This window comes from Folsomia candida, unplaced genomic scaffold (assembly GCF_002217175.1).
Source record: "Folsomia candida strain VU population unplaced genomic scaffold, ASM221717v1 Fcan01_Sc017, whole genome shotgun sequence".
Classification (NCBI taxonomy): Eukaryota; Metazoa; Arthropoda; class Collembola; order Entomobryomorpha; family Isotomidae; genus Folsomia; species Folsomia candida.
This window is the reverse complement of record NW_019091209.1, coordinates 651,072-665,694: the sequence shown is the minus strand read 5'-3', so window position 1 is coordinate 665,694 and position 14,623 is coordinate 651,072. Positions and strand designations below refer to the sequence as shown.

Genomic DNA, 14,623 nt, shown 5'->3' with positions numbered 1-14,623 from the left:
ACTCGAAACCCGCGTGCAATGGAACGTTAACGTAATTGTGTAATTAAAAAACTCTCCTTAATCAATCATTATTTAATTTTGCAAGCTTTTATTATTTTACTAAAAATAATTTGTGCCATTTGCTGTATCATTTTAAACAATATATTTCGTATTGTATTTATATATATACCGATTTCTAGTCAAATTAATTAAATCATTTCACATTTTCAATTACATAATCTCTACTTAAAGCTAATAATTGATAATCACATTTATTTAACGCACATCACACTGTCGACGCATGCACCCCCCTCTTCAGAAATTAGTCCCATTTCTTCCAAGTCATCCTCACATTCCATTAGCACTATTATCATTAATGACAAAATTGATAATTGATATAACAAAGTAACCAACATTAATAGAGAAATTATCATTTTTTAAATGTGTAGTTTACAGTTTTAGGGGGTTGAAGTTTACGAACAATAATTGATGACGAAGAAGGCTGACCAAAATACCAATTTCGTTGCATTCTCTCTCACTAGTTAGACTCGATTCTTATATAATTATTATAATGCTGAGGCAATTCACGCAGTTCTTGGTAACTTTGTAAAATCGTGCATTTTGAGAAATAATTTTAAAGAGACTCCCTTGATTTGAGTAATTTTACAAAAATTTGGGAGCTAATTTTCCTTCGAAATACGAGTAAAATTTTTTAACAGTTTGTAAGTTTACGGATTTTACAATGTTACCAAGGCCTGCGTGAATTAGCTCAGTATTGAATAAAGCTTGTATACTTATGTATCATCCTAATAACGCACAGGTTTCAAGGGACTATTATTTTAAATCAAAGATTTCAATGAGAAGCGGCTCCACTTCGCGGGGATTCACTTCCAGAAATACGCGTAAATGGTTTGAATTTAAAATGTGAAGTTCTGCAATCCTCTGGATAAGTTGGAGATACGTGGATCGTGCTTCACACCCGTTTCGAGTTGATTCCAAATATCTGAAAAATGTAGAAATTTCTATTAACACATGATTCAATGATTAATCGCCAAAGTCGTAAAAATCAGCACGTCTTTAATAATTTCTCCGCTCCGGGAATTTATTTAAAAATTCAGGACGACGAATTTGGAGAGCAGATCGTTCCCAATTTTTCTTAAACTTTTTGAAGGGGGAGATCTCAAGTTTAAGACGCCTTCATAAAAATTGAAACTCATCGAAATTGGCTTAAAACCTCAACGCCATTCCATCAATCAACTCACTGAGTACAGATTTGTCGTTCAAAATTTTAAGATAAATTCCCAAATGAGTAAGAATAGGTTGATTTTGACAATTTGGTAATGACTCAGTCACTCATACGTTAAGTCATTTATATCCACCCACCTCTTGAGAAGATAATAGTACGAATCCTGCTCCAATTTTACGACATCTTTATGAATAACATTCGGCCTTTCTGGCGTGAATAGCGTGATGGCACAGAGAATAATCATAATATTGTAGTCCGCACGCCAATCCCCTTTAAACGATTTCACGAAACGTTGATGCTCCTCGTACAAATTTCCACGGGCTTCCTTCAGCACGCCAAGTTTTACGTTGAACCCGTTACTGTGAGGTATCTGTGCAAAAAGAAAATTGGCAATTTAGCGCAATTTCGCATACATATTTTCGTCAATTTCCTCTTACATTCCACGAATCTCTTTCCGGATCGTAGGACACAACACTGCGTAAAATCATCATCTCGGTACAGCCCCCCTTCAACAGAGCGATCTGATCTTCTTGACACATATTTTTAAATGCACAAATCTTCTTCGACATTTTTATCAAACGTCGGATCGCGATGTCAGTCAGGTTTATCACGTTGATCAAAGATGGATCCGACGTTCCCTACAGAACAAAATTCAAGAAATAAATTCCCAGAGTGGAGAAACGATTAAAAATTTGTTGATTTTGGCGATACGTCGTCAAGTTCCACGTTAATTTAACAAGTTTAAACCCTAATTAATCATTAATTACTCACAATTTTTATCGGTCCATCCAAATCCACCGGCGCATTGAGGGCCTCACTCGCAAAGAACAACTCACTCAGCTTCGCCTTCTCCGCTTTATTCAGCGTCCTCGAATTATGCATGGCCGCCGCGGAGGAATGCGAATGCTGCTGCTGATGTCCCCCCGACATATCGTCATCCCCCAAACAATTGTCCTCACTCAATAACCCCGCATTAAACTCGGCCGATATCGCGACGCTGAGAATGGACTCCATCGTGTTGAGAGGTAACGGTGGGAGTTCGCCTACGTCTTGGTGATGATGCCCACCAATCGAGCCTCTCGTCAACTGTGGGGGGGACGATAGTGACGAAGAAGACGACGAGGGGGGTGACGAGAGTGACGATTCTCCGTCACAGCAACCCAAATGCATTTCCATGTGGTACTGTTGAATGAGGGTTTTCTTCTTGGAGGGGTAGTCAGAATCGAGCGGTGGTGGTGGTGGTGGGGGCGGGTACTGGATCACTTGCGGCGGTGGGTTCAGCGGTTCAGGGGGAGAATCGGCTAATCCCGGGCGCACGAGGGAGGCCAAGATGGGATTTTGAGTGGGTTGTTCGTCTTGCTCTTCTTCTTCGACATAATTCTGGGGGAGGAGGTAAGAGGACGAGTTGTGGGTGGCAATTACGGACGTTGGTCCATGGTCAACGATGACCGGAAGTGGTTTATTACTTCCTGCGTAGTGAAAGGGGTGATTATTGGCTTGAGGAGAAACGAGATTCTGGTGAAGATTATTACTATTGTTCGTCGTACTATTATGATTATTGTGCACGTGGTGGTTGTGGTGGTGGACACTGTTACTTTCACTGGAGGAATTCGACGAGGCGTCGCAGTCAGGGGTGAGTGTGTGGTGGGGGATTTGGTGATTGTCGTCAATTTGTGGCGTCGTGGGCGTCGTAGCCGCCGCGACTTTCATTTCTTTCGGGTGGATGGGATCCGTTTCCCTAACGTCGCAGGAGGTGACACGTTTTAGGCGATTTTGTTCGATTTTTTGCTTCTTCATTTTCTTCTCTTCGTCCGTCATGATCCATTCTTTTTTCATGCCGATGTCAAAACATTTCTTTAGTCTGGAAATATATAATAAAAAAAGTTGGGAAATTTTATAGATTTTTTTAAATTTAGTATTTTGTGCTCAATAACCTGCACTTTTGACAAAATCGTCTCGTCACAGGGTCAACTTTACAATTATTGTTAAACGGACAAACAAATTCTTTTGGTCGGAGGGCATTTCGACGGAAAAATGCTTTACAACTTTCACAAGTTATAGCGTTAAAATTATTTCCGAGGGCTTTGTCGCCACAAACGCCGCATATTTTAGGGTCCGGAGTTCCAATTACGTCACCATCACTGCCGTGTTTCCCATTCCTGGTAAAACAAAGGTGTCAATTTTAACTAATTATGCGTTATGCTCTCCGACTTTGAGCAAACTAGTGCCAATCGATCATAAATTTAATTAGTATAAAATTTGCGAAAGACACGATCTCCCAATGGGCACGTTTGGCAGAGATAGCTGCATCCCAAGAGGAGAAAACGCCCCTTAAAGTCGACAAATTATACACTTTCCAAATTTACCGTGCGTTTTCCCCTCTTCGGATGCAAATATCTCGGCCAAACGTGCCCATTGGGAGATCGTGTCTATCCCAAATTTCATACTAATCAAATTTGTAATCGATCGACACTAATTTGACAAAAATCGGAGACCTCCATCAATTCTAATTTGATTTCTTTTATTAATTATTATTTTACAAACCGATCAGAAATTCCTAATTTCCTGTCCTCCTCGTTTTCATCCCCAGCAACAGCACCACCACCACCCCCAACAATTTCCATATCTGGCTCCATTTTAGTCTCGAAACTGCCAAAGGTCCTCCCTTGTAAATTAAAGCCTTCCCTCGTCGTCCGTATCAATTCCAAATTCTGTTGACGCATGGGATCCTCAGGGACATAACCGTGACTCTGATGACCATGATAAGTATGACCGTACTGAAGATTTTGACGATCTTGTTGTCCTAATTCTTGTCCTAATTTTATCCGTGTTGGATTCGTCGTCGATTGAAACGCATCACTCGAGAACAAGTCAAAGTCATCTAATTGTTCTTGTCCTTGTTCCTGTTGGGGGAAGAAATTCGTATCGCTTTGCTGATAAGTGTTGCAGTAAAAATCTTGTTCCGTTCCGTTTGTTCCTTGTCCTCCTATTGTTCCTGAACGGACCGGAATTTCTGGATAAGTTGTTGTCGTTGTTGTTGTCGCTGCCTGTCAAAAAAGTCCAGAATTTTAAATTATTTTAACTTTTTTTTACACCAATCACTCTTAAATAACAAATTAGTCAATATATGTTCAGGTGTTCAGTTAGTGTCCACTACATAAGTGATGATGATGCTTAAAAATACGTCACACTTATCAATCCAACCCACTGATAAGTCCATCCATCACACAAAAAACCCAAACCACAGATCACATTTCTTTCATTATTAAATAAATATATCGCATCTCACCAACAAATACATAAATTTAATAAACCCTCGATCTCGACCCTCCCTCTACATATCACTTGATACTCATACTCACTCGATAAGGTGAGGTACACAAGTTTGCTTTTGTCCAGTAATATCTATCGTCACTTGATAAGTTGACTAATTATTCAAAATAACTCGCAAGTCACATGCTTATCGTTAACTTCTTAAACTTTTTGCAGATGGAACTCTACAATTATTATAATTCCTAGATTATTATCTTATCTACCGGAGCTCGGTAACCAACCAACCACCACTTATCATCATCGTCAAACGATGACAACTAACTTGAATTGGTTATCATTTTCTTATATAAACTACTATTATGGGAGGCACCACTAACTAAACTAAACTAAACTAAACTAAACTAATGACAATTTACTTATTTAACTTGGATAATAAGATAAACAAGAAGCAAATTACGGTTAAATTATTATTTTATCGTTCCTCAACAAGTAGTCATTCATTCAAGAGGTGGACGTGGACAAACAATTGTTCATACTTTTATCGGGACAAGAAGAACATGAGAAGATCGATAATTCCTAAATAAAACCTGATGGATGGAACATAACATCATTATTATTCATCTAATTGTTGTGAAGAATTGAATTTTAACAAGAAGAGGCTCCCGTTTTTTCTATTATTATCCTTAATTTATTTAACTTGCACATTATTATTGTTCTCATATTTTAAACCAATAATGTTCTGTGGACATTGTCGTCTAGTTTGTTATGTCACAGTCACCAATTTAGCAAAGGTTAATTGACATTTACTCGAGCATTTATAGATTATTTTTAAAAAAACTGTTTTTTCCTTTCTTAATTTTTCGGAAAATTGGCACTTATTTACTCTAAACTCTGAATTGTAAAAAATGTTGAATTTAAGCTAATTTAATTGCAAATTAAAAACTAGCTCATTTTCTTCACAATATTTACTAACTCACGTTTTCAAACCATTAAAAAGTTCCCAATTTTGACAAGTTAGTTATCATTTCGAAGGCTTATCACGAAAATAAAAACGCGTAACTTTTCTGGATAGAAACTTCTCAAAAACTTTGAACTATTCAAGCACAAATTAATGATTAATAATATACTCGAGACCCTCCATCTTTCTTTAATCTTACTTAACACAGAATGACTAATTATCCACAGAAATTAATTACTACTTACTACATAATACTGTAACAAACTTACCTTTAACGTTAATTCAAATCAGAATCCACAGTAAACAAGTGACGATACACAATAAAACTTAATGAAGAACACTAGAATCCTATGATCCAACTTTAATCCAGTAGTAGCAGTAATTAAATCTAGTTCTTTCCAACAATAATAACACTAAATATTTAACGTGTTGTTATTTAACAAAAAGTAGCAAACCAACCTTCTCCATCGCATGATCGAGACGAGATGATGATGATGACGTGAATGTGAACCTTGCCGCCTGGCTGATTGATACCCCACAATCTCGTACATTGTATTTCATTTACATATTCATAGTATGAAGTACGGTATGAATTTCATAGAGTAAAAATTATAAAAAATTGTCAATGTTTCTCATAAATGTTACACGATCATATTGAGGTCTGAACTGAATGATATCGAAATTTATCAGGACAGAAGAGAATTTTGCATGCATACCTCGAGTCAGCAGAGAATTTCGAAAAATGCATGGCAAACTACAGGAAATTTTATGAAATTTCTATAGGTAAAATTAATCGAATCTACATTTTCTACCGTTTCGATCACAAATTTAGCTTTAATTAAAAAAAATTTGGACATTAAAAAATTGGCCACTTTGCGAAAACACAAACCAATAATTTTGCATGAAATTTCCTTTAGCAGTAAATATTTTTTTGTCTCATTTTTCTCACAAGGGACACTCACGACCTGTCGTTTGAGTCCAGGGTACCCACTATGTTTTTTAGAATCTACTAGGACCCCAGATGAAGGATTCATTCATATTTCCGTGTAAAACTCATATTTGGCGCCAAGGCGTGGCGCCAAACTTAAAAATTTGCATTTTCGACCAATTTCAAACCCCCATAACTTTTGCAGTTTATGTCGGATTTTCAAAATTTTATGCTTAAAATGATCACAAAAGTCGACATTTTTGAGAAAAAAATAAAAATAAAAAATTTCTAATTTTTGAGATATTTTTAGCATTTTTTCGACGAACCTCCATTTGTAAGAAAATTACGAAATTTTGCGAAAAGTTAAAAACTATAATTTTGGGAAAAATTGCATGGAATACGAAAGTTGAACTCCTTGTCATGATTTTTGCCAAAAATTTTTAAAATCCGTCCAGGATTTCAAAAGTTATGGCGGCTTCAAAAATAAAAACATTCAAATTCAGCGAATTTGGCGCCACGGCACGACGCCAAATATGAGTTTTACACGGAAATATGAATGAATCCTTCATCTTGGGTCCCAGTAGATTCTAAACAACATAGTGGGTACCCTGGACTCAAACGACAGGTCGTGAGTGTCCCTTGTCAGCGATTGTTTTTGTGTATCTCGTACACATAATTTTCGAGTAATAGTTTTTAAAAAATATCGTAAACTTAATTGTTCTTATTCAAATCATGTTTAATTATGTTAAATCATATTTACGAATGACGTTAATTACTTGTATTACATTCTCCGTCAAAAGTTTTAATTAATCCATATATACATATTCTCAAATTACAGTTTAACTAATCAATATTATGTTTTTTTCGCATGTAAAATTTCAGTTGATTTATTAATCTAGCCAATCTTTACATGCATATGTATACAACATGCATTCACGTTTTGCATAAGAAAACTGTACCCAGATTCCAACCCATGTACACACATATTTACTATATGTCATGCAAATTTGCAAATTTGCAAATCTGCAATGAATGTATTTATATATTCATTGCTATCTCTATCGCAAGGGTTCAAAGGTCATCATAACATTGTAGGGAAGGGGAGGAGTCAAATAACATAGAAAAATTCAATATTTCTATAAACACAAATTTAGAATTGTACAAATTCCCACGGATTTTAGACATGGAATTCCTTGATATAAAATTAATTAAAATAAATAATTATTTTGATAAATTAAAACGTGGGGCCACCAGGGCGTTCCTAGTTTCCCCCTAAACTTAACTTACAAAATTTTAAAACAAAATCATAATATTTACTTCAAAAAACAGCGATTGCACAAAATGCATGCTTAAAAATAATCCCATCCCATCTACAATTTTGTTATATGTATCAGCAGAAAAATATCAGCACGACTATTTTTTGCATCACGGGAGATATTCGTGATTTTATACACATTTATTTATTTATTTATATGCATGTATGTATGTACCCTTGTCAAACTATATGTATGTAAATACATGCATATTATTGCAATATTTAAAGCTGCTGCAGGTGGGTAAATAATATCATTCCGCTATTCGCACCACTGTAAAAAAATTGATAAGCCGTTGCTGGATTTGAGTCGATAAATTCACACCAAAATAAGCTTATGTATGCATAAGCTCATATTGTGGGAGGACGGATGGATGGAGAGATGCATCGCAAATCTAAATCTAATTCGTTGTCAGTGTTCTGATTCAGGTGAAATGAACGAATTCAAGGTAAACAAAGTCTCAATTTTCATTTCAAACGCGTACGACGGATATGCATTTATAAAAAAAGCCCCAAAAAAATACCAAAAAAACATTAATTATTTTGTTAATTCCATGTTCAAATTTTTGTAAAATCAAATTCTTTCATTAAACCGTATTTCGTTAAAAATGATCAAAATTATTTATGTCTTAATATTTTAAAATGTTAACAAATTTAGTACAAAACCGTGGATTTTTTAATCGTCAAATTATTATTTTTAATTATAGATAAATACTCATTTTTTTAAAACAAAAATCCTGTCGTTATTGAAATGGTGAGAATAAGATTTGATTTTAATGAATAAAAATCTTTTTTTAATACATTTTGAAAAAAAAACAGGCTTATTTCTTTTACATAATGGGTGAAATATTTACACAATATACATAAATATTTAGGGTATTATCGAAAAATTATAAATCCAACAAAACATTTTGAAATTTTAGATTCATTTTAGTAATCTATTCCACTTTTTTACCCACAATTTTTAACCCACAACATACCCACAATTTTTTACAGCCATCTATTAAAACCCATAAATAAATAACCGTCCCCTGCTGCTTACTTATTATACCATTTTCATAGATAACGGTCTAACAAATCTAAATCTCCATACTCACATTTTACCAGCTACATCCACTGGATAAATGACCCTACTCGATAACCCCGCACAAGAAAATGTCATCACTACAATTTGTCTTTAAGAGCTAAACCTTATTTCGTCCCCCAAATCTCGTCACCTTTCCACGCCCTCTCGTCACATTAATATTTATTTAACCGCTTAAATAAATAAATCACTACATAATAAATAAATACACATGTACTGACCATCTCAACCGTAAAAAATTAATAATACATAATCAGATCATCCTCACACAACTGCCATGCAGATTCAATCCAAACCACAACAAAACGCTGTATAATTACAAAATTACAATCTCTTGCGTCACTGCCCAAAGCCAGGTTCATGGTCATTATCTCATCTCATGCAGCCATCCTGGTTAAACAATTCACGGTTAAGTTTTTATGTCCAAAATATCATGTTCCTTAACCAACCAATTTTTTATACCGGTCTTCTTCTGACGTAAATATACGCCACCAGGACACCCGTCCTGGTTTACTCACGTGTGGATTGAATCACGCCGAAAATTAATAAATTATAATGTGACTGACGTATGTAAAATCAAGTTAAATGTCTCACCATTTTTTTCCAAAATGCACTCCAGTCCAATTAATCCAGGTAAAATGATAATGATAATATTTGCTTATAAATCCATTTAGTCAAAATTTTATAAAAAAACAAATTTGTCAGAAAACTTGGTCAAAAAACTTCTTTCATGAAACTTTCACTGTTAATTTTTTATCACATTTTTTTTTAACAGTCTCAATCAAACCCGGATAAATAATAGTATATAAATCCATTTGGTCAAATTTTACGAAAATATTACTAAGAAATAAACAAACAATTCGTTAAAAAACTTTTCTAGTCACACTTTCACTCTTTTTTATCACACTTTTTTAACCGTCTCACCCAAACCAGTATCAATTCTAAACTGGCCAAAACACTGCATGCACAATGATGCACAAATACACAAATTGTAACATAAAGAAGGTACGGTATCAATGTACGGACTGACTGACTCCAAAAAATTCATTCTTTTTCATACATCCAATAATAAGAGACCGAAAAGTATGTAGAATTCAATCCAAATCCAACCTCGTCCTCCTATGATCCACAAATTCACTGCACAACTCCACTAAAAAAATGTCTAAGTATTCCAGTCCAGATACAATTTTTTCTAATAAGTTAGTAAGTAATCATCGTCTCAAATTCCCGTCCAACTAAATTTTGTCGTCTTAAAAACTTTAATGGTTTCCAAATATGAAAAACAAAGTGAAACACGACACGACCAGAGGCCACAAGAAGTTCCATACAAACTCCGGTCTATTATTCATACGGTTTCTCACCGTTTGTGCACACAGTGGCCGCGGAAGGGTGGGTGTGGACAGAGGGACAAACAATGTCCCCGCGGTTGTGCGATGTCCGTATCATCAGTGTCCATCTTATATAAACCCCGGCCCTCCACTATCCTACAATTTTAATGTCCCCACGGCTTCCGCGGCCACTGGTTATTAGTCTGCCTATGTATTCACTGGCCGCGGAAGGGTGTGGACAGAGAGACAGTTTCCCAGGGTTATTCAATGTCCTCCTAATTTAGAACCCCCCCCCCTCCCCTATCCTACAATTTTAATGTCCCCCGATGTCCCCACAGCTTCCGCGGCCACTGTGCGTATGTATGTATGGAAATCGATCAATCATTAAAAAACATTTACCAACCGAACGAGGAGCGAGGAGACTATTATTATTTTTATTAAGTGTCTTATTCCTTAATTCGATCCAATAATAATCACCAACCACTCCAGGGTATTCCGACCCAGGGTTTTATTGGGTTGGGTTTTTTGGGTTTTAATGGGTTGTTAACGAATAAAACCCATTGAGTTTTACCATGTTAAATGGGTTTTATTTGGGTTTTAATGGGTTTTAACTGTGTTTCAGCTTAAAACTATATTCTAAATAAAAGCTGAAAACAGCTGTCATACGTTAAACGAAGTTGTTTGATGGCAGCTAAGCAGTTTATTTGATTAATACTGTAAGTTTTCAAAACCAGGAATAAATCAGCGAGTGCAATTACAGGTTTCAAGTGACAAAAAATAAATAAAAAATAATTTCGGAACGAGGTATGTTTAACTGAGCATACATAATTTAATTACATTTAATTTACATTTGCTGTCATAATTAATACTTTTTTCCCGAATACTTCCTCTCATCTCAGCGAATAAATTAAACAAAATACTACAAAAGGCGTTAGGTGATGGTTTTGACGAATTCTCGGGTGAATATCTTTGGCGGGGAGTTGAATTTTGGACTGATTTTTGGTAGGTTACAAGATAATACTCTCAAAAAGATATCTTTAAAATTTTAGGGTGATAGCTTCACAAATGCACCCTACAGTGCCCCCGGAGTTGGTAGAAGCCAAAAAAACACTTTCCAAACTTAATTGCTTATATAGCATGATAACCAAAGAGGTCAGAGGTGAATGATTGTTAATATAATAACCCTAGATAATCATTGCATGTAATAATAAAAGAATCCGTAATGAATCACACAACGTGGGCCTTCCATCATCGCGGATAGTTTGCCCAAAAAATGATAAATCAGACCGTGCGCGGAAAAATTAACCTGCTGACCCTGAAAGTTGACCCACCGGGTCAAATGCAGCTTGAGGGTAAAGCTGGAAGTGTCCTAAGTAATATTAAAACAAACAGTCAAGATTTTGTGTAAACAGTTTTATAGAAGGACCCGAGCTAATCAGCTGTCGCAGAATCCTAAAAAACTCGTGAACTTATTTGGAAAATTAATGGTCAAATTTTTTCGAAGATAAATTTTAATAATCTTTTGGTGTCCCCTGCTGCAGAACTATTTTATCTACAAGGTACAAGTGACAAAATAATAAAATTATTGCGTTTTGGTTCGTTAAATTATTTCTGAAGTTCGACATCGAAAACGACGGGAACTTTTCCAAAAAGTTTATAAGGTCTGATGAAAACTCAGTCCGTGGGGTGTAACCACTTATCAAAATTTTGTCAAAAGTACTTACAGTGCAATATACTATATGTACCTTGGATAAAAACCACGTTAGGGATTTTTAGCATCAAAGTCGTAAAATGTGGGGGCCTTAAAAGTGGAAGAGTTGCGTTAAAGAGCGCATTTCATTAGGACAAGTATGAAATTAGACTGTAAAACGGACTTAAAAGATAAGCATGAGGCAAAAGTGGTTTTATATAGTGAAAAGCATGCTAAGTCCCTTAAAAATAGTCGCAAAAACTATTTTTGCACCAGGACCTCAGAAAAAAATATTTTGTTCAACGCCATTTTATAAGAACACTGGTTTGGAAAACTAAAAAAGGACACCTGTCCAAATTTGACCTTGCCTCATTTCGCAGAGTACACAAAATCGGAAGTCAGATATGCTTACCTATAGTTTGAGACATGGGCTTTCAGATAAAAAAAGTTAGAAATCTCTACGACTAAAATCCATCCCGCAATTAAGGCATGAATTCGTCAAAACCATGTCCTAACGCCTTTTGTATAGTATTTTTTTAATTTATAAAGTTTTTTAAAATGTTTCAAGGCGATCTTAATTACACCTCTGGAAAAATCGAGTACTTATGGACAACGAAGTACTTTATGAGCAAAAGAAGTGTGTCTGTAAAAATCACTTATTATATTCCTGATCATAATACATACGTACTTTCGTTGTTCCATAAGTTTCATTGTTCCATAAGTACTCGATTTTTTCCAGAATTGATAATACACGTTAAGATCGCATTGAAATATTAAATTTTTAAAAGTTTAAACAACTTGGATTTCATTATGATGAGAGGAAGCATTCGAGAAAAAGGTAATATATGTAATTAATTATGGTCACATAAAGTATTAGATTATGATCAGTTAAATAGGACCATTTCGAAACGGATAAAAATTCTAACATGGACAAGGAGGATTTGCATATTAACTGAAATTGGATTGCAATAGTAGTGAAAATTGTTGTTCAATGTATTGCTTATGTAAAACCTAATAAAACCCAATAAAACCCATAAAACCCATTAAAACCCAAAAAACCCGTTAAAACCCATTAAAACCCCTGGGTCGTTACTTTTTGATTAAAACCCTGGGTTTTTCCGAACCCTGAACCACTCGTTTTTTTCTCTTCTTCCAAACAACACAAGTTCTTGTAAAGCTTGACAAACAGAATTATCTAACCACTCACTCTTAAAAAAACTGGTATTAAATCATTACTGACCGGAGTACTACCGGCACGGTAATAACAATAACCGGCATTACCTTTTAGTAATGTTATATATGATGGTAATGAAAAATTTACCACTCAGAAGCAAACAAATTACTACCAATCCGGTAAAAAGTTATTACCAAATCAATGACACTACCAGATTTTTAACAGTGTGTATCTACAATAAGGTCAATCCTGACGAAAATGCAGAACAAATAATAATATTGTCAAAAATTGTCTAACGTGGTGGAGGGAGGAGGAATGCGACACTGTTAATAATCATGTCATAATTTAAGATAACATCTTATCTCCAGGGGTTTGTAGTAAGTGTAATCACGTGAAAAGTGTGGGTATAATGGGAGCACACGTACTTCAAATTATTATTAATTGTACACGTATGCATGCATTTATTTGTGTACATTGAGTTGCACATTTATGTACCAACTGCATCTGCATGCATACCTGGAAATGTGCATGGTTTACAAAGTTGACTTGACTGTAGTGTTTCGTTTTGCATGTACAAAACTAATTCTTGACTGGACACTGTCCAAAAGCGGGCAAAACTATGCAAATAATTTTGGACATCCAAAATGCCCATAAGCGTCCAAAATATCAGACAAGGTCCAAAATATCAAAAAGCGATCAACAACGACTGCCTCGGGGTGGACCACATGCCAAGCAGTCTAAAATTGTAGCGGCGACACGGCGGAGTTCAATCTTTTGCGATGAAGACGACCGATAAATGCCGGGTTGAAGGGAACTTTGCGGAATATCTCGTGCAATTACTCCCCTCCGTGAAGAAACTTGAAATTCGGGCAGTGTGGCAACGAGGCGATTGAACCGTTCAAACTGTGGGATCTGGACGAGGTCAAGCTGGTCGTGCGGCATGAGCACGTGGCCGCCGGGGTGGTCAGCGTCCTCAAGGAATGTAGTGGTTTGGAAAGGTAAGTATTTAAAAATCGTGGTTAAAACTTAACTATAAATAATTATGTATAATTATTTAAACGTATTCAGGACAATGCCTGAGGATGATTTTGTAAACCCGTATGGCGTATAAACAGTTCCGATTTTATCCGATTTTATTTTTACTTCTATTTATGGATTATTTACTACCTGTAAATAATTTAATAGAAAGGATAAATTTGCGAAAAAAATTCCACCCAGCAAAAGTTTTGCGAAATTTCTTACAAGCTTGCGAAAATATTTGCGAGATGTGCGAAGTTTGACCTGATTGTTTCATTTTAGGCGTCAAAACCGTCCATTTCCAGTGCACTGAGATCAGAGAAAACGACTTTTCTGACAGTATTCAAGATGTCATTTTGTTCGTAGAGGATTTAAACGCATGGAAATCTCGGGAGTTGTGGTACGTACTTCGGTAAAACAATTTTCGTTAGTTATTTTTTTAATATCCAGTTTTGCGATAAATTCAGATCCCGGAAACTGTTGAAGTCATGTTTTTGAAGCTGGTGGGACACCTGTACATTTTCTGGGAGGTGTGTATCACAATTAAATTAGTGGCATGTGAGAAACTAGGTGATAAGTAATTAGTGCGGTTTTTACTGTTTTACTGGTGCAGATTTCATAAATGCATGCTTTG

General features: G+C 35.5%; 1 protein-coding gene and 3 long non-coding RNA genes across 8 annotated transcripts; 3 read left to right on the top strand and 1 right to left on the bottom strand.

Moving 5' to 3' along the window:
• Positions 1-68: 68 nt before the first annotated feature.
• On the bottom strand, positions 69-9,507 carry LOC110856832 (nuclear hormone receptor HR96). Of its 5 annotated transcripts, none has more exons than XM_035857397.1 (8): positions 4,515-4,716; positions 3,770-4,272; positions 3,160-3,384; positions 1,997-3,086; positions 1,663-1,863; positions 1,363-1,595; positions 774-982; positions 69-533 (listed from the first exon to the last, which is right to left on the bottom strand). In XM_035857397.1, the coding sequence occupies exons 1-7, from the start codon at positions 4,524-4,526 to the stop codon at positions 814-816; spliced, it is 2,433 nt and encodes an 810-aa protein (XP_035713290.1). In that variant the 5' UTR covers positions 4,527-4,716; the 3' UTR covers positions 69-533; positions 774-813. The 5 variants fall into 5 exon arrangements, with proteins under 5 accessions (XP_035713290.1, XP_035713292.1, XP_035713291.1 ...); XM_035857399.1 differs by having other exon boundaries at positions 69-982; positions 1,997-2,694; positions 2,773-3,086; positions 4,515-4,715; XM_035857398.1 differs by lacking the exon at positions 4,515-4,716 and adding an exon at positions 9,375-9,507 and having other exon boundaries at positions 69-982.
• LOC118437896 lies at positions 4,503-5,185 on the top strand. The gene is made up of 2 exons (XR_004836472.1): positions 4,503-4,595; positions 4,715-5,185. It is a non-coding gene; the product is annotated as an uncharacterized LOC118437896 (long non-coding RNA).
• Positions 7,938-9,651, top strand: LOC118437895. Its single transcript, XR_004836471.1, has 3 exons — positions 7,938-8,145; positions 8,804-9,413; positions 9,556-9,651. It is a non-coding gene; the product is annotated as an uncharacterized LOC118437895 (long non-coding RNA).
• Positions 9,652-12,278: 2,627 nt separating this feature from the next.
• LOC118437923 lies at positions 12,279-14,597 on the top strand. The gene is made up of 3 exons (XR_004836481.1): positions 12,279-13,970; positions 14,272-14,389; positions 14,457-14,597. It is a non-coding gene; the product is annotated as an uncharacterized LOC118437923 (long non-coding RNA).
• Positions 14,598-14,623: the final 26 nt, after the last annotated feature.

Coding starts and splice junctions, on each gene's coding strand:
- LOC110856832 (XM_035857397.1), bottom strand. Junction 1,864..1,996: donor TGGATGGACCGATAAAAATT/GTGAGTAATTAA, acceptor TTTGTTCTGTAG/GGAACGTCGGATCCATCTTT. Junction 983..1,362: donor TACTATTATCTTCTCAAGAG/GTGGGTGGATAT, acceptor TACATTTTTCAG/ATATTTGGAATCAACTCGAA.